Genomic DNA, 19,175 nt, shown 5'->3' with positions numbered 1-19,175 from the left:
GAAATCATTTGAGAACTAAAAAAACTTTTCTTTTGGCAAAAAATTGGAAGATAGATATAATAATAGACAATAAAGATAAGTAAATAAGGGTCAACCTATAAAGTCAACAGCATTGTTCAGTCAAATTTGGGAGTGTATAAATATAAACAAAAATTGGTAATACAGAAATTGTGAGTACAAATTTGATAGGGGAAAACATTAGTTACTTCAACAATAACTTTGGAAATTTACGTTTCTGTCTTTTAGTTATCTTAAAAATTTTTGTATAGATTGATTATATTGGTAATATTATAAAAAATAAATATTAGTAACTGAATACAAGTTTTAAGCACGCATTCGCATAGTATGAAATCATTACTTCAACAATAACTTTGGAAATTTACGTTTCTGTCTTCTAGTTATCTTAAAAATTTCTGTATGGATTGATTATATTGGTAATATATATATTATAAAAAATGCAAATAAAAATTAGTAACTGAATAGGCCTACAGGTTGTAAGTACGCATTCGCATAGCATGAAATCATTACTTCAACAATAACTTTTGAAATTTACGTTTCTGTCCATCAGTGAGAAACTTATACGAGTTAGTGTTGTACATAACTTTCTTCAAGAAATGTTCCTTCATACTCTGCCAGGTTCGTTTCGGGCAAATGTTGACTTTCTCCATGTCCCGCCACAGTAGAGTCCCTTTCACACTATTGTATCCATCGTTGTCAGCAATATACTTGACAATACTGCAGTCTTCCGCATCAGAGTACATCATTCGCGTGTGTTTGTTCACTGTTGACCGTTTCACTTTCTTCATTTCTGGAACATTTTGCACTTTCGAATCGCGTTCAAAATCTGAGTCTTCACTACTACTGACGTCATTGCCCGCCCAAACTTTGAAATGACTAAACTTTTTATGTGATGGGGAAACAGGGTCTTTTTTCGAGGGGGTTTGGGAGATGACGTCATCATCAGAAGAGGATTCTGAAATTTCCAAACGTCTGAACTTTTTCTGTGACTGAACAATGTCTTTTTTCGGGGGGATTTGGGAAACGACCTCATCATCATCATCAACATTCAAGTTTTGCAATCGTCTGAACTTTTTCTGTGATGGAACAATGTCTTTTTTCGGGGGTATTTGGGAAACGACCTCCTCAACATCATCATCATCATCATCATCATCATCAACATTCAAGTTTTGCAAATGTCTGAACTTTTTCTGTGATGGAACAATGTCTTTTTTCGGGGGGATTTGAGGAACGACTTCATCATCATCATCATCATCATTATCATCAACATTCAAGTTCTGCAAACGTCTGAACTTTTTCTGTGATGGAACAGGGTCTTTTTTCGAGGGGGTTTGGGAGATGACGTCATCATCAGAAGAGGATTCTGACATTTTCAAACGTCTGAACTTTTTCTGTGACTGAACAATGTCTTTTTTCGGAGGGATTTGGGAAACGACCTCAATATCATCATCGTCAACATTCAAGTTTTGCAATCGTCTGAACTTTTTCTGTGATGGAACAATGTCTTTTTTCGGGGGTATTTGGGAAACGACCTCATCATCATCATCATCATCATCATCAACATTCAAGTTTTGCAAATGTCTGAACTTTTTCTGTGAAGGAACAATGACTTCTTTCGGGGGGATTTGAGGAACGACTTCATCATCATCATCTTCATCATCATTATCATCAACATTCAAGTTCTGCAAACGTCTGAACTTTTTCTGTGATGGAACAATGACTTTTTTCGAGGGGGTTTGGGGGATGACTTCATCATCATCACTGATATCTTGGGTGGTAGGTGGAGGGGTGGGTGGAGGTCGAGGGATGGTAGATCTCTTCTCGAACTTCACTTTGTTGTGGGGTTTGTTCAGCAGAATATGTTGCGGCAGCTCACTCCACCCGACCTGTTTGAAGTAGACAATCTTCATGTAGTCGTACTTGTGTAGAGGTGGTGCGTTATCGAATGTCCTCAGGTAGGGGTTGACTGAGACGATTTTGTTGCGCGAAATACACCGCAACAGGTACTCGAGTCTGAACACAGGTCCCACGTGACTAGTGAGCAGTTGGTCCTTCACTACTACTATGCTGTAGTCGTCCATCTGTCTCACTTTCGGGTACACTTGTCCGCCACCTACAAATCAAAATCAAAATAATCATTTCCCCAACTTCATTTTTATGACTTTAATGAATTTATTATATTATTACTTAAATTCATTTTATTTTGAGAATAGTTTAGGTTTAGTTTATTTAATTATAGGTGTAGTTTAGGTGTAGATTCTATCTAGTTCAGGACTATCTTTATTAGTTCATTTAGTTCGAAAAGTTGATTCACCTTATACAGAGTGTTTCAGAGAAACGGGAAATTTTTAAAGTTAAATAATTTCAAGTAAAGCAAATCATTGAATAAAGTTTTTCATATCATTCAATAGTAAAAATAATGCCTTTTCAGAATAAATAATACCGTCTATTTTTAACGGTATTATTTTATTTTAATAACATCTATTTTTTGAAGATTACATCTTGCAAGTATGTTCCTATTCTACGCAAACATTCCTGTAGTCTCTTCATCACATTGTCCATGCATGGTTTGACGTAACATTACAAATGGAATTTGAAATCGCTTCTCGAATCTTGGCTTTCAATTCTTCCGTTGTTGCAGAATTGAAACCTGAACATACCTACCAAATTTGAACGTTTTTGGTCCGGTAGATTTTTAGTTCTGCGAGTGAGTGAGTCAGTCAGTCAGTGAGTGAGTGAGTGCCATTTCGCTTTTATATACAAGGTGCGGCAGAAAGGATGAACGGTTTTCAAAAAAGTAATATGTCGTTAACTATGCATAAAAAAAACATTTATTTACAGAACAATATTCACATTATTTTACAATTTTAGAAAATTAATGTTTGAAAACAATATCTGACAGGTGAAGGCCGTTTTCAGCAATGCACTTTACAAGCCGCTCTCGGAAGTTGGATTGTACTCTTTCTAACATTGCCCTGCCAATTTGTTCGACTTCCTCATGAATTGCTCCCTTTAGCTCTTGAAGTGTACGTGGTTTATGCTGGTAAACACGTGACTTCAGGAAACCCCACAAGAAGTAGTCGCACATGGACAGGTCTGGAGAACGAGGAGGCCAATCAATGTCACCAAACCGAGAAATGATGTGACCACGAAAAACAGCCCAAATTGCTTCCATTGAATTTCTTGCTGTGTGAGCTGTCGCCCTGTCCTGCTGAAACCATACTTGCCGGATAGGAATACGTTTCCTTCTTAATTCAGGAAGGAAGAATTCAGTGAACATCTGTCTATAACGTTCTGAGGTTACAGTTACAGTGGTCCCGTTGTCATCTTCAAAAAAGTATGGACCAATAACAAATATACTGCTCACAGCACACCAAACTGTCACCTTGGGACTGTGTAATGGTCTCTCATGCATTGATTTTGGATTTTCATCTGACCAATAATGATAGTTCTGCTGATTAATGGTACCATTCAAATGAAAATGTGCTTCATCTATCGTAAACAAAATGATGTTTTCATTTTGGTCAAATATGGCCTCCATTTCTCAAGCAAAATTCAGCCGCTTTACATAATCGCCAGGATTCAATTGTTGAACCATGGCCATTTTGTAGGGATGGAATCCTAGATCTTTATTTAAAATACGCCTTACTGACCAATCACTGATGTTCAGTTCAGAAGAATGTCTCCTAGCAGATCGATTAGGACTACGGGGTATGGCTTGCCAAACTCTTTCCACATTTTGTGGAGTGCGTACAGTGCGATGAGCCCCTGGTGGTCGTTTATTCATTACTGTTCCTACTGAATGAAATGATTTTATCCAACATTAAATGGTGTTATGAGTGGGTACATTTTCATTTCTCGCAAGATTGAAATGACGACAAAACTTGCGCTGAACTGTAATGATACTCTCATTATTACGCACAAAACTGTCTTAAGTAAACACACAATGTTGCACATTCCACGAATCCATGATGCCGATTAAACAATGACTAGAAAAAATGGTATGATCTACCGAACACATGTTCACTTCAGCTGGCCCAATCTGACTACCCAAATCAGAATACTATCTGTTCTAAAAACATCCACCCTTCCTGCCGCACTCAGTATATAGATAGGAGTTCAGCGCTACGCTACTTCAACAGGCTGCCTGCAGGGGGGAAGCAGTTGGACCTCAGCGTTGTGATCTCAGAGATTTGTGATCGGTTTCCTGAGAACCAGGGCTTATTACGATGTCCAGGAATATGTGAATGATGACCTGTCTCAAATTTTATCAGGCTAAAGTGCCATTATGTTAAAGAGCCTCATATGATTTTGATTTAAAATATATTTTTTAGATCTGAACTTGATCACTGTCATCTTGATCAGTTTAGTGTTTTTTGTTATTTATTTTTATTCATGACATGACGACATCGATCCTACAATTGTGGGTAATGGATGGAGAAGGTATAAGCAGGACCTCCTATATACTACCGGAACTGAGCCTAGAAAAAAATGGCCGCCCTATGTGGTGGTCTTATAGAAATTCCTACTGAGAAAAAATCACTAATCAGCTGTTAGAGAGCGTCTCAGTTTGTCGAAATCTCAGTTCATCTAGTTCCCCTTTCAAATATCAATACTGGCCACCACATACAGCGGCCATTATTTTTGTAGTCGCAGGTCCGGTATATAGGAAATCCTGGTATAAGGTATGGTATCTGAATAGGATCTACACATACCTCGTTGAATGAGATTGGCCAGTCGTCGTTTGACAATAGAGTTGTACAACAGAAATAAAATTGAAAAAAGGGGAATTCGATTTAAAATGTTTATCTAAATAAGATCTTCACATACCTCGTTGAATGAGCTTGGCCAGTCAACATTCGGCAATAGAGTCGTACAACAGAAATAAATTTGAAAAAGAGTACTTTACTTGATTTAAAATAATTTTATTTTAAAATTTCCATATAAATAAGATCTACACATACCTCGTTGAATGAGCTTCGCCAACCGACGTTCGGCGATAGTGTCGTTCAGCAGCAGCACAAACGACAGAGGCTCCATCTTCTCGTTGCGAAACAGAAAAGGCGACGTCGTCTTCCTCACCAGCGAATCAAAGTTGGCCAGCAGCTCGCTGTCATGGTCGCTGAACTCGGTGTCGCTGCAGCGACGGACCGTGTCGATCTCGTCACAGGACGACACGTACCCGTCCGACCAACCCAGGTTGTTACCGTTACGGCGAGCCCGTTGCTTAGCCAACTCATCCTCTTCAACTTTGAACACCAGCTCGATTTTTTGAATTTCGCGCGCTATGTACTCGTCCGTCGCACTGCAACTGGACTGCGAGCCCCTCTCGTCTATGTAGATCAGCTTGCTTTTGCGACTGCTGTTCTTTTCCATTTTTGTGCAACTGCAAACACAACATAATAGTTGATAATTCAATTTAATTTATAATTGCATCCCAAACATCCGATAATGAGACTGAAGATAAGTCAAAAAAGAGCAACCTAAAGGAGGTTCTCAACACATCCAACTAGGGGAGGTTCTCAACACATCCAACTAGGGGAGGTTCTCAACACATCCAACTAGCGGAGGTTCTCAACACATCTAACTAGCGGAGGTTCTCAACACATCCAACTAGGGGAGGTTCTCAACTCATCCAACTAGCGGAGGTTCTCAACACATCCAACTAGGGGAGGTTCTCAACACATCCAACTAGGGGAGGTTCTCAACACATCTAACTAGCGGAGGTTCTCAACACATCTAACTAGCGGAGGTTCTCAACACATCCAACTAGGGGAGGTTCTCAACACATCCAACTAGGGGAGGTTCTCAACACATCTAACTAGCGGAGGTTCTCAACACATCCAACTAGGGGAGGTTCTCAACACATCCAACTAGGGGAGGTTCTCAACAAATAAACAACTTGGTTGAATCAATGTGAAATAGGATAGAAATATTTCTTAGCTGATAAATACTTGTAAAACAGTATCTTAACAGTTACTATTGAGAAGATGCCAACATATGCTACATCAATGTATAGCATCATATACCTTTAAGGTTGTGCATTCCATATTTTTTTTCCAAATTTTTTTTTTCCTTTTTCTAATCTATTGGAGTGGTTCTTATGACTTAATTTATGCAATAATATTTTTATCAGCTTCTGTTAGCTAACAATACGGCTTCAAAAGTCACTTTTTTGAGGCAGATGTTACACATACCCTTCAAAAACTACTGGTCAGAAAAATTTGAGAAAAATATGCAAGTCTCCTGTTCAATATAGCAAAAATTACGTCAACTTTGTTTTTGAAAATCTGAAAAAAATTAAATTTGTATGCATTTTAAACTCCTTTTTCACATTCAATGTTCGTTCTATAGACTTCAAATTCATAGCAACTTGTAGCGCTGTTCATGATGAATAAAGTTGATGCTTAAACTTCTTTTATAGACACAATAATAGCCGCTGGTATGTGTACCTTTAAAGCACGGTTCTACGCCTGCTATGCTCGGGCAGCAAGTGAATAGTACAGCTGGAGCGATCTAGCGGAATTAGTTTGTCCCTAGAGCTGAGCGCTCGATGTTAATACCTTCTGCTTCATCCATTACCCACACTTGTGGGATCGATGGCGTCATAGAGTTCGATTTTAATATACACAATAACACAAAAACTATTGAGATGGCAGATAAAACAGTGACCACTTTTTAAAAAAAGGTCAGATCATTACTCATAAATTCATTTACGCTATAATATGGATTTATCACAAAGTAGCTTCCTGACGGCTCTCTTGAAGGCAGCCTCATCCAACTGCTTCACACCAGGAGGGAGCTTATTAAGAGTTTCAGTGCAGAAACTCTGTGAACGGGCCTGTGAACGGTAGAGACGTCTCCTGGGGACATCCAGCAGCTCGCGGTGCCTGGTATTGTGGTTGTGAACGTCACTTCGCGCAGCCAGAGTATGCTGTATCCTCTTGACATACATCAAGCACAGGAGGTAGTAATGGCTGAAGACAGTCAGTATACCAAGGCGAGCAAAGATGGGCTTGCAGTGGGCAAGATGATCGCTGCCTGTTATAATTCTTACAGCCCTCTTTTACAGTCTCAGGACATCAGCAGCCCCCGCTGAATGACCCCACAGAAGCAAGCCATAGGTAATGTGGGAATGGAAGAGCACGTGATACATCATTATCAGGTAATTCTCAGTCACCAGGCCCCTCATTTTGAGCAGCAGAAAGCAAATGCGGGAGAGTCGACTGGTTACCTGCTGTATATGACTGTTCCAGCTGAGTTTGTTGTCCAAGACAAAACCCAGCAGCTTCACTAGATTCTGAGGGTCACGCAGTTCACGTGACAAGCTGCAGATGATCCTTTGGTTCTTGTCCTCATTCAGCTGAAATTGATTAGCCAGGAACAGGCCCGGCCCCAGGGGTGGGCGGACCGGGCGGCTGCACAGGGCGGCAGATTTTTTGGGGCGGCAAATTTTAAGGAAGGGAAAATTTTTAAATGCAAATAAATAATAAACTCAAAGTGAATAGTAAAATTTTATGAGTAGCTTTTCCAAACTCAAGCTAATGAAGACATATATCTAAGATCAACAATGTCCCAGGAACGTCTAAGTGGTCTAGCGAACATAGAATAGATCAATCCCTAGATCTTGAAGAACTGGAAAAGGAATTTTTCTATGCAAAGGTCAGACGAGTTCTACTTAATTAAACAAGTGTGTTGAACAAACTCGTGTTGTAGCAATTGTAGTTTTGATTACTTAGCAAGTTAAATAGGCCCAATACTCTGTTGCAGTCTCTTGATTTAGAACTACCGTCTTGATTATGTTTTCTTATTGTGTACCGTATCTGTTCCGAACATAAATATAGTTTAATCAGATATTTTGTGTTACTGTTCTAGTCCAGTCAATTAAAGATTATAGAGTGAAAAGTTTGGAACACAATTTTCAACTCCACAGCTCTTTTAAGGATAGTAAGAGGATTAACATATCAAAAGATAAATAAAGTTTTGAACTAATGATAAAAAAAAAGTCCTCACCCCTACCTCATGTGCTAAAGGAGTGGAGGTGGTTTGAAAGTACCATTTTTTCATTTTTCTCATATATCTTGGAAACTATGCATCTTATGAACATTTGTACACTGTACAAAATTGTAGCTCACAAAATTACCAACAAGTTTTGTTCTCTACATTTTCTTCATATCTGTTATAGTTTCTGAGATATCCGCTCTTGAAGGTGAGACATTTTTTGAAAAAACACTTCTGCCTCCAATTTTTTCATCTTTTCGGCCTTATAATTTTTGAACGATTGATGAAAAAAAATCCGTGCTGATTATAAGCTGACGGAGCATCAAATATCTTCAATTTGATGTATATTTTCACTATTTTACGCATTTCCCTAAGACTGTTGCAGCAGTTTTAGTGTTGGGAGTGAAATTTTCTGTTCAGCAACAATAGATCAGTTGACAATGAAATTTGAAGGGAATGTTTGGAACTCAATTTTAGACTTTGCAGCTTTGTTGACACTAGTTTGGAGGTGAGCATATAAAAAATCCCAACCCCTACATCATGTGCTAAAGGGATGAGGATGGTTTGAAAGCAGCAGTTTTAGTTTTGAATGTCCTGTTTGGTAGGAAGTTTAGAAACACATCCTGTGTTCAGTTCCGCAGACGTTCCAATGGGTACTCAATATGGATGTTCATACTGAAGCACACCCCAATTTATGATCACAGAATAGTGTGATATTCGAAAAAATTCACTTGTTGCAAATCTTGATATTTGACTCTCAAACCTAAAACTGCTGCAACAGTCATAATTATGGGAATGCATGAAATAGTCGAATTATACATGAAATGAATGATAATTTAATGCTCTACAATCTCGTAGTATGCACATTCTTTTTCCATCAATTGTTGGAAAGTTATAAGAATTGAAAGAGCGAAAAATGAAAAAAAACTGGGTTCTCGAAAATGCATCACTTTAGAACCCAGTCCTTATTTAAATCCCACTTTAAATGCATCACTTATATATCTCAAAAAGTATCAGATTTATCGAAATCCTCTACCAAACAAAACTTTCACTCTCAACACTAAAACTGCTGCAACAGTCGTAGGGAAATGCGTAAAATAGTGAAAATATACATCAAATTGAAGATAATTTGATGCTCCGTCAGCTTATAATCAGCACGGTTTTTTTTCATCAATCGTTCAAAAATTAAGGCCGAAAAGAAGAAAAAATTGGAGGCAGAAGTGTTTTTTAAAAAATGTTTCACCTTTAAGAGCGGATATCTCAGAAACTATAAGAGATATGGAAAAATGTAGAGAACAAAACTTGTTGGTAATTTTGTGAGCTTCAATTTTGTACAGTGTACAAATGTTCATAAGATGCATAGTTTCCGAGATATATGAGAAAAATGAAAAAATGGTACTTCCAAACCACCTCCACTCCTTTAGCACATGAGGTAGGGGTGAGGACTTTTGATATGTTAATCCTCTTACTATCCTTGAAAGAGCTGTAGAGTTGAAAATTGTGTTTCAAAATGTTCTCTCCATACCTTTATTTGAGCATTCGTTGCATGCACTAATTCCTCAATATTTATATTTGTCAAATATTTGTTAAAATGTCATTTTTAACTTGAACAGCTGATTAAACAATTATTAGACGGGATACCTGGTTGGTGGTGGGGGGTGGGGGCGGCGTTTGCCGATTTCGCCCAGGGCGGCAAAGTCCCTAGGGCCGTGCCTGGCCAGGAACCATGAAGTGGCAGATCGAAGATGCTCCGCAGATGCCTCCAAAACCCGCTCAAGCTCAGCACCCGATGACAGTAGAGATGCATCATCCGCAAACATCAGAGAAGAACAGTGGTCGTCAAGGTCATTTATTATGACAAGGAACAGAGTAGGCCCCAGATGCTCTACAATTGTAGTACACAGATGCTATAAATTTTAGCAGAGGACATGTACCTTACACAGCCACAACTCGAGGATAAGTTATTGCCTTATGCCAGACTGACTCAATTGCATAATAGCTTTCCTGTCCAAGCACTCGAGATTTTCAATATGATTCCTGTTTAATTTCGTGAGCAGGAGTAGGAAGTCTTTGAGTAGGCACTTCGGGAGAGGCTTAGGAGTCTAGCACTACTCCCTGGATGAAGAGGCAATACAATGTTTTCTGATATTAATGAAGACTGACCTTCCATCTTAGTTTTTTATTTCAAGTTATACAATTTGACGCAATTTATCCAGCAAATGCTGGTCATGTAGGAGATTACTGAATTGCACTAAAAGCTTGCACTTGCTAGTTGTGTTCTATTAGGTGTGAGCAGCTACATAACGTCATTATGTGTTTCAATGACACTTTCCAAATTTTCTTTTTCGGCTCTTGCATGATTTGACGTGCACTTGTATATATACGCATTTAATGTGATCACACGCGTACCTTGGCATTATGCATCTGTTGATTATCACCGGAGTTACAGAATACCTGTCAAATTCCCAAAATGGAAAGGAATTTTCTTTCAAGGGAATGAAAATACATACAGGAACGTGAAAATTCAGTTCTTATACAGATTGTTGATTGAAATAATAATTCTAAAGGTTATTTGAATTAAATAGGCTACAACATAATAATAACAAGGAGGAAAAATAGTAGGTTGATAGGTTATCTTAAGCATAAAGTAGACCTAAGTGTTCAATTGTTTATATGATCTGTGGTTTTAATAATTTGCTTTATACTTACATGAAAACTAAAACAATGCTTTCAAATTAAGTTATTAAAAAGTACTAAGTAATAGTTTTTTTAATTCAAAATATAGTAGAACATTTTGAAAACATCACATTACATGTTTGGAATTTGTTTTGTTTGTTTTGGAGCACTGCCTTCTGTATGATGTATATGAATCTATATTGAATGTCAAGATAAAATTAATTGTGAAAAAACTTGTGTTCAATCATACAAGTTGGAAAATCAAAATTTCAATATCTCATACTCTAGTTAGAATATTAAATTGGTCCAATATTCCAAAAAAGATTTTTTTTACAGAATTATAACGATCCTCCTTGAGTTATACTTTTTGCATAGAGCAGTGGAAGTAAGTAGAGTGGCATCGTTCATCGACCATTCTGGCTAGTGTGTACTCCGTTTATTCATTTACTCTGTGTTAATTTTGTAAATTGCCATAATGGCGCCGTAGAAATGTAGGAAACGTAAAGTTACAATGTGGAAATATTAAAGAATCATGGTATTCTTAACTTGAATAATGTGGAATATTGTATCTATAGTGTTTTGTGTTCTATTAGTAGGTGTTAGTATTCTATTCTTTCCATTTACAATTGCTTGTCTAGTTGTTCTAACGGTCAGTGGCTTCTTGCTTGTACATGAGTTTGAATGGACTGTTAATCTGTCCCAATTGATAATTTGGTTGAAATCTAGCTTTGATTCCTTGATGGATATTGGAAAATTCAAATCTAAACCACCTCCAAGAGTAATTAACAGTAATGGAGTAAGTAAAACTCATTCACCTTTGATGACAAACAAAATCAAGGTAACTCCTAACCTCAATTCGCAAACAAAATTTGTCAACGAACCTTTCGTTGGTGACATTTACAAAATGTCTTTGAATGACTGCAACGGACATAGTACACCAAACAGTTTTTCTGGCAATGGAAATTACAAATATGATAAGCAACAAGATAAACGGAACTCGTGGTATAATAGTACACCTAAAAGTGTTTCTGGTAGGCCTAGTGGAAATTACACATATGAAGACAATAGGAATTCCATCACCAAATCCAATGAAGATCAACCAGTGGTTATTCAAAGAAATGTTCAAACAGCGGCTGGACCTCTGTTGGTCTCGACAAGGTTCAACTCAAATATCAGCTCAGAGTAAGTAGCCTCCTACGTCTAATAGTTCATTGTAAATCAAATTTACTTTATCAGATAATCTCTTGAAATTTTAGACATCAACTACAATTATACAAATATTTTTTGTATGATGTGCAACACAAATAGTATTTAAAGTTGGTTTTATAATAATCTCGCCATATCTGATATTTGTTATTATGATGAAATATACATCTATGTTGGCTTAAAAACGTATAATCTGTTCTGGGAGCCAAGAGACGATGTAAACTTGAATTCGTGTGTGAGTGTCTGTGTATGTTAGAGCAACAAGACCGAATCACAGTAGCTACCTAAAGGTGTGATTCCTTATCGGCGTCACGAGACGCGCGTTTAGAGCCGCCGTGACTAGAGCACTTAATCTATAAATTCATAAGATTTGATGACTCATTGGGTTATTATGTTGTATGAACATTATGGAGGCAGATGAATTGAAAATGTTGGCTACTATATTGCTTTTACTATTCTTGTCTAATGAATAATAGAATCTAATGAAGTTATATGTCAAGTTATGTGCTCTAGCCGCGGTGGCTCTAACCAAGCGTCTCGAGACGCCGCTAAGGAATTGCACAATAACATCTTTGTCATAGACTGAACTGAATAATTACATGGCTCATTTTTAAAGCATGTATTTAGAACTAGAATCTACGAGTAGATTATAACATAATTAACAATTGATGAGTCATCACTTTTATAAGCACAGAAATGGGAGCTCTGATTTAATAAAATAAGTTATTATTTACTCTTCTTTCAATGAATCAACGGTATAGTTTAGTATTTACGGTATTCAATTAATTACGTCCATAAAAGGGATCACTAAAGTGAAGCCCACTTGTGCACGTTAGAAAATGTGAGAAAAACAGCTGCCCAGCTGTTCTATCCCAATCAAATAATAAAATAAGCATTCACTACACTGTTCTCCAACATATAGAACTCACGGATCGAGTAAATAAAGAGGGTGATCCGTCAGCAGGCTCTACAGAGCCCCTCGAAACCGCACAGCAGGCAGATCCCTGGCCAATAGAGGCAGCCTGCTATAGAGGCTGTTAGACATATGGGCCATTAGGCATATAGTTATTTTCTGTATGTTGATGGTATTTAAAATTAGTTTGAGTCTCTGAATATATGTTCAATGTTAAAGGTCATGTTTTTCAATAAGTTATGTTATGGAGGCGACAAATAATAAATTTAATTGACCGAGCGAAGTGAGGTCTAAGATTCAAGTCGACGGTTAGTCATTTCTCTTAATGTTTATATGTTGCGCATTTCCGGCGAAACGCGGCAATAGATTTTCATGAAATTTGGCAGGTATGTTCCTTTTTAAATTGCGCGTCGACGTATATACAAGGTTTTTGAAATTTTTCATTTCAAGGATAATATAAAGGGAAAAAGGAGCCTCCTTCATACGCCAATATTAGAGTAAAAACAGACTAGGCTATAGAATTATTCATGATAAATCAGCTGTCTAGTGGACTATAATACTACCCGTTCAAAAACATTGAACATCTTGAAAATGTATCTTTCCATCAACGTTAGTAGACTTGACTATAATACTACCCGTTCAAAAACATCGATCATCTTCAAAATGTATCTTTCCATCAACGTTGTAGACAGTTGCAGCCAGACTCACATTCCGGGACGACACGCCATGGTACGATAGGACAGAAAGCTCTATGTTTATTTAGGATATTTTCTAGACATTTTAAATTGATAAATTATTTATTAATTTTTGACAAAACATAACAACAAGTCAATGTAACTTACTGATCGCGAGGTCTACTGTTCACAGAACTACTAGTAATAATGATAATAATATACAATTTTATGTGCAATAGAACGGCTTAAGCCTTTGTATATTGCAGCTGTCAATGAAGATCAATATTAATGTATCAATCATATTAAAAGTCTCTCTCTTAAAATCTCTTATTTGGCTACTTGCAAAGATTTTATTTCATTTTTGAATAAATTGGAATGTTCAAAGAAGTCTATTCTAGTGGCTTATAGAACAATATAAACTTATACAACAGCTGTAGTTTTCTGTAAAGTGTGAAGTTTTTAGCTCAAAAATTTCTAGTTTCATTCAAAATTTAGACTTTTTAAATAATTATTAAGTTACTGTTCTAGATTTTCTAATTTCAGACTCTAATAGTAATCTATTTTATTCAAAATTTGCTCGTTTATCTGAGTATTGAAGAGTGTAAATTGTATTTTGAAAAATGAAAGTGACATAACCAACATTTTGATTTGGACAGTATAGTATAAATTGGAAATGGGACAGTTTTGGGCATGAGCCTGTTGTGCCTTTCCTAATGTTAAGTATTTCTACACAATGTGATGAATAAATATTTAGAACAATTGGCTTACACTATAACATAATGAAATTTCTATGTTCAAAGAAGTCGATTCTAGTTGCTTATAGAACAATATTTAGAACAATTGGCTTACACTATAACAATAATGAAATTTTGTTATAAAATAAAAATAAAATATTAGGGCCTACTTCCCAAAGGAAGAAGCCCTAGCTGGGATGGGAGCCAGCCGAATTTCGGCAAGATCCTAATAGCAACTAATGCATTCTTTTAATAAGGGCCATGCCACAGGAAGCGTTTTTATACCAGTCGTCAGGACAGGAAGCTCTCCGATTAGCTGATTAATTTATTCAAGATCCCCGAACGCCAACCCAATCAGGCAATCGAAGAGGCTCCTGCCCTTCCGACTCGTATGGATACGTCTGAAAAAACGCTTGGTACTTGCGGTCGTTGTCTCACTGCTCACTGGTTGCCGGACTGGGATTTCAAGATATTCAGTAATTCAGTATATTCAGTAAGCTAATTCAGTATATTCAGTAATTCAGTTATATTCAGTCCATGACCGGCAGTCGTAAGACAGACTTCGTCAAAATATAAAACAATCAATACACAAATGACTAGAGATGGCTGCAGATAAGTTGTTTCGTGTGGCTCTGTAGATGGACTGCAGTACCAAATCATGAAACAATCTCAAACTGGTCCACTGGTCTCATCATCTTCCAGTGAGTACGGAGGGTAGTTGATGAGTTTTTCACGTACCAGCCTACAAAACTTCCCATACTCCAGCTCACGAACACAAATTGGCAGTCTGTTGAAAAATTTTAGCATCCGTAAGGGGTAGCATTCGTGTGCTTCCGATAGTCTGGAGTAGGGCAGGTCAATGTTGCCCCGTCTCCTGGTATTGTGGAGCAGCTGGCCCCTCTCCTGGTAGGCATGAACCTCACTCCTTAGGAGCCTTAGGGAGCTATACATGTACTGACTGTACACTGTCAGTATTTTCAGACGTTTGAAATTTGGCCGGTAGTGCTCCAGGTAATGCGATGACTTGATGACATGAAGAACTTTCTTCTGTAGAAGGAGAATCCTTTCACAGCTACCCGCATGGCCCCATAGTACTATTCCGTAGCTTATATGACTATGGAACAGCCTATGGTAGGCTGTAATTAAGTAGTTGGCAGGCACATGTTGCTTCAGCTTCCGCATCAAAAACGTCACCCTGGCCATTCGATTGCACATCATGCCAATATGTCGATCCCACGATAGAGTGGGGTCCATCACAAATCCCGAGAGTTAGGCAGTGTCTGAATTTCCCAAGTATAACAAAATAGCCTGCATGGTTATTTGTGCAGTGGAGATGCCTGACTCCCAAACAGAGGTTCCTCGTACAAATCCTGCAGTGAGTAGAGTGACATGACATTTCCAGGAGTTTAGGCTATTTTTCATCGAATTATAGAACCAAGAGTCCCGTTTTTCTGAATTTGACCAGGATGCTGTTGAAAATCTATTGCCTGTGATGGAAAGCTCCCTACCAGTCGGCTTCGGGGCACCTCCAGTCTAGTGGTATGTCTTGTATCGTTGCTGTGTATATTACACCTATTTTGAAGCTGCTCCTGATTCCTCTCGATATACGTCAGCGAGCACAATGCATATTGACTGTAGGCCTACACTTTGAGTATCCTGAGATCCCCAATTAGTGGCCAGCAGTGATCCCTCGAGCTGAAAAATGACATTATCTTCTGTAGTAGCAGCAGCACGCATACACACACACCCACACACAGTCCAATACCCAAAAACCACTCTTTTGGACTCAGAGAACATTGAAACGTATAGAAATTTACAAATTGGGGTACCTTAATTTTTTTCGGAAAGCAATACTTTCCTTACCTATGGTAAGGGCAAGGAAAGTAAAAATTAATGAATATCGAATAAGCATAATGTAAGTGCTTGTTTAAATTCAAGTATGTGGCAAGAGCTCTGTTCATGTGCACAGCTTAACACAGCTAAGTTGAATGGTGATAATAATTGAATTGAATTTTCATTATCTATTTTAATTATTGTAATAGTTACTATCATAATTTTTATTTTCGAAATTGCATTTTTAATTTGAAATGGTTACAGACTATCAGCGAACGCAAGCAGTGCTGGTTTCTCTAGTCGCGTGGCGCACAAGGGAGCGGAAATGGCGGCTGCAGCCGCATCAGCTGTGACGCATCAGGCCAAATACGCAGGCGTCGGCGTCTTTCCAGTCGTCCAATTGCAGAGTCGCTCGCCCAAGCTCCGCCTCTCGGCTGCGCGCGCATCCTCTGCCTCTGTGCGCGTGCGCATTGCGCCTCCTGATACCAGGTTAGGTTGGGTTGAGTTATTCATTCGATTTGATCTGTAAGGGTCTTATGCTAATATTACGTTCAACGCTAAACCACGAACACTTTTAGATATGGTTGCATTTATCATAATGTATTTCATACGGGGTTTAAACGAATATCCGACATTTCTTCTGTTTAAACCGAGTATCTGCATAAGGGCCTTAGTTCTGTAATGCCGCATCCACACACTCGCCCAATGCGTACAAATGACGACGAGCGCAAGAGTGTTTATGGCTGCTTTGTCAGCGCTCGCCTTCACTTGCCTTCGCTGTTCATCGCTCCGATTTTTGTCGAGCGAAGGCGAGTGGCCAGCCAAGCATCTACAAATGGTCACATTGCAGTGTGTATAGCAAGACCAACGTGGTCATAGTGTGGACTAGGCATAAGGGAGGCCACTAACGACAGGATAAGTGTGTCAAGCATGTGTGAACGGACATGTCTTCATACGAAAAACAGCTGTTTTTCTCGGGATTTAGCTAAGTTCTAGACTTTAGACATCTAGAAAGAGTCAGAAAATTAGCTTTCCGAAAAGGGACGTAGTCGTAGATTTTTGATAATCTTTATTTCCTCATCTCTATAATAGGAAACGTTTTTCCTTGACGAAGTGAAACATTCCTAAATAATTCAAAATAGCTGAAACCTCACACTTCACTGTTAGATTTTCTAATTTTTCGAAATTTAATCTAACCGTGGACTACGACTACGCCCCGTTTCGGAAAGCCAATTCTCTGACTCCAACTGTTTAAAGTGTAGAACTTAGTTAAATTCCGAGCTCGGAAACCGGCTCTAAATAAACAAACAATAACAATAAATGAACCACTGGAAAAAATTTGTTGGAAGCCTTTTGCTGATGACACAACATGCATGACGAGCATGTTTGTACTCACATGTTCAACAGGTGTGTCCTGACGTTAGTGGCCACCCTAACTATCCAAAAAGGATTCCTGACAGTGGGAGTGGCTCTGTGTAATCTGAACAATTCTTATGGTATTTATGGAAAACTTTGCAAACATTTTCCTCTTTTTCTACTGTAGTGATTCAAAATTTAGACTTTTTAAATAATTATTAAGTTACTGTTCTAGATTTTCTAATTTCAGACTCTAATAGTAATCTATTTTATTCAAAATTTGCTCGTTTATCTGAGTATTGAAGAGTGTAAATTGTATTTTGAAAAATGAAAGTGACATAACCAACATTTTGATTTGGACAGTATAGTATAAATTGGAAATGGGACAGTTTTGGGCATGAGCCTGTTGTGCCTTTCCTAATGTTAAGTATTTCTACACAATGTGATGAATAAATATTTAGAACAATTGGCTTACACTATAACATAATGAAATTTCTATGTTCAAAGAAGTCGATTCTAGTTGCTTATAGAACAATATTTAGAACAATTGGCTTACACTATAACAATAATGAAATTTTGTTATAAAATAAAAATAAAATATTAGGGCCTACTTCCCAAAGGAAGAAGCCCTAGCTGGGATGGGAGCCAGCCGAATTTCGGCAAGATCCTAATAGCAACTAATGCATTCTTTTAATAAGGGCCATGCCACAGGAAGCGTTTTTATACCAGTCGTCAGGACAGGAAGCTCTCCGATTAGCTGATTAATTTATTCAAGATCCCCGAACGCCAACCCAATCAGGCAATCGAAGAGGCTCCTGCCCTTCCGACTCGTATGGATACGTCTGAAAAAACGCTTGGTACTTGCGGTCGTTGTCTCACTGCTCACTGGTTGCCGGACTGGGATTTCAAGATATTCAGTAATTCAGTATATTCAGTAAGCTAATTCAGTATATTCAGTAATTCAGTTATATTCAGTCCATGACCGGCAGTCGTAAGACAGACTTCGTCAAAATATAAAACAATCAATACACAAATGACTAGAGATGGCTGCAGATAAGTTGTTTCGTGTGGCTCTGTAGATGGACTGCAGTACCAAATCATGAAACAATCTCAAACTGGTCCACTGGTCTCATCATCTTCCAGTGAGTACGGAGGGTAGTTGATGAGTTTTTCACGTACCAGCCTACAAAACTTCCCATACTCCAGCTCACGAACACAAATTGGCAGTCTGTTGAAAAATTTTAGCATCCGTAAGGGGTAGCATTCGTGTGCTTCCGATAGTCTGGAGTAGGGCAGGTCAATGTTGCCCCGTCTCCTGGTATTGTGGAGCAGCTGGCCCCTCTCCTGGTAGGCATGAACCTCACTCCTTAGGAGCCTTAGGGAGCTATACATGTACTGACTGTACACTGTCAGTATTTTCAGACGTTTGAAATTTGGCCGGTAGTGCTCCAGGTAATGCGATGACTTGATGACATGAAGAACTTTCTTCTGTAGAAGGAGAATCCTTTCACAGCTACCCGCATGGCCCCATAGTACTATTCCGTAGCTTATATGACTATGGAACAGCCTATGGTAGGCTGTAATTAAGTAGTTGGCAGGCACATGTTGCTTCAGCTTCCGCATCAAAAACGTCACCCTGGCCATTCGATTGCACATCATGCCAATATGTCGATCCCACGATAGAGTGGGGTCCATCACAAATCCCGAGAGTTAGGCAGTGTCTGAATTTCCCAAGTATAACAAAATAGCCTGCATGGTTATTTG

The 19,175-nt window shown here is 38.3% G+C and overlaps 2 protein-coding genes across 2 annotated transcripts in view; one reads left to right on the top strand and one right to left on the bottom strand.

Annotated features, from left to right (window-relative positions):
• Positions 1 to 226: 226 nt before the first annotated feature.
• On the bottom strand, positions 227 to 10,892 carry LOC111045889. The gene is made up of 3 exons (XM_039422696.1): positions 10,729 to 10,892; positions 4,983 to 5,404; positions 227 to 2,131 (listed from the first exon to the last, which is right to left on the bottom strand). Exons 2-3 carry the CDS (start codon positions 5,392 to 5,394, stop codon positions 525 to 527), a joined length of 2,019 nt encoding a protein of 672 aa, XP_039278630.1. The 5' UTR covers positions 5,395 to 5,404; positions 10,729 to 10,892; the 3' UTR covers positions 227 to 524.
• A 251-nt stretch (positions 10,893 to 11,143) lies between these two features.
• The window catches only part of LOC111045878 (mucin-19), a 47,773-nt gene continuing 39,741 nt past the window's right edge, over positions 11,144 to 19,175 (top strand). Inside the window, exons 1-2 of the mRNA XM_039422695.1 lie at positions 11,144 to 11,877; positions 16,320 to 16,544. Of these exons, the coding sequence (XP_039278629.1) occupies positions 11,249 to 11,877; positions 16,320 to 16,544 (854 nt within the window). The 5' untranslated portion in view covers positions 11,144 to 11,248. The remainder of the gene's footprint in view (positions 11,878 to 16,319; positions 16,545 to 19,175) is intronic.

The sequence above is a fragment of the Nilaparvata lugens genome, chromosome 3 (assembly GCF_014356525.2).
Source record: "Nilaparvata lugens isolate BPH chromosome 3, ASM1435652v1, whole genome shotgun sequence".
NCBI lineage: Eukaryota > Metazoa > Arthropoda > Insecta > Hemiptera > Delphacidae > Nilaparvata > Nilaparvata lugens.
Note: the sequence above shows the minus strand (reverse complement) of the source record. Positions and strands in the feature narration are given on the sequence as shown.

Coding starts and splice junctions, on each gene's coding strand:
- LOC111045889 (XM_039422696.1), bottom strand. CDS start 5,394: ATGGAAAAGAACAGCAGTCGCAAAAGCAAGCTGATCTACATAGACGAG. Junction 2,132..4,982: donor GGCGAAGCTCATTCAACGAG/GTATGTGTAGAT, acceptor TTTGATTTGTAG/GTGGCGGACAAGTGTACCCG.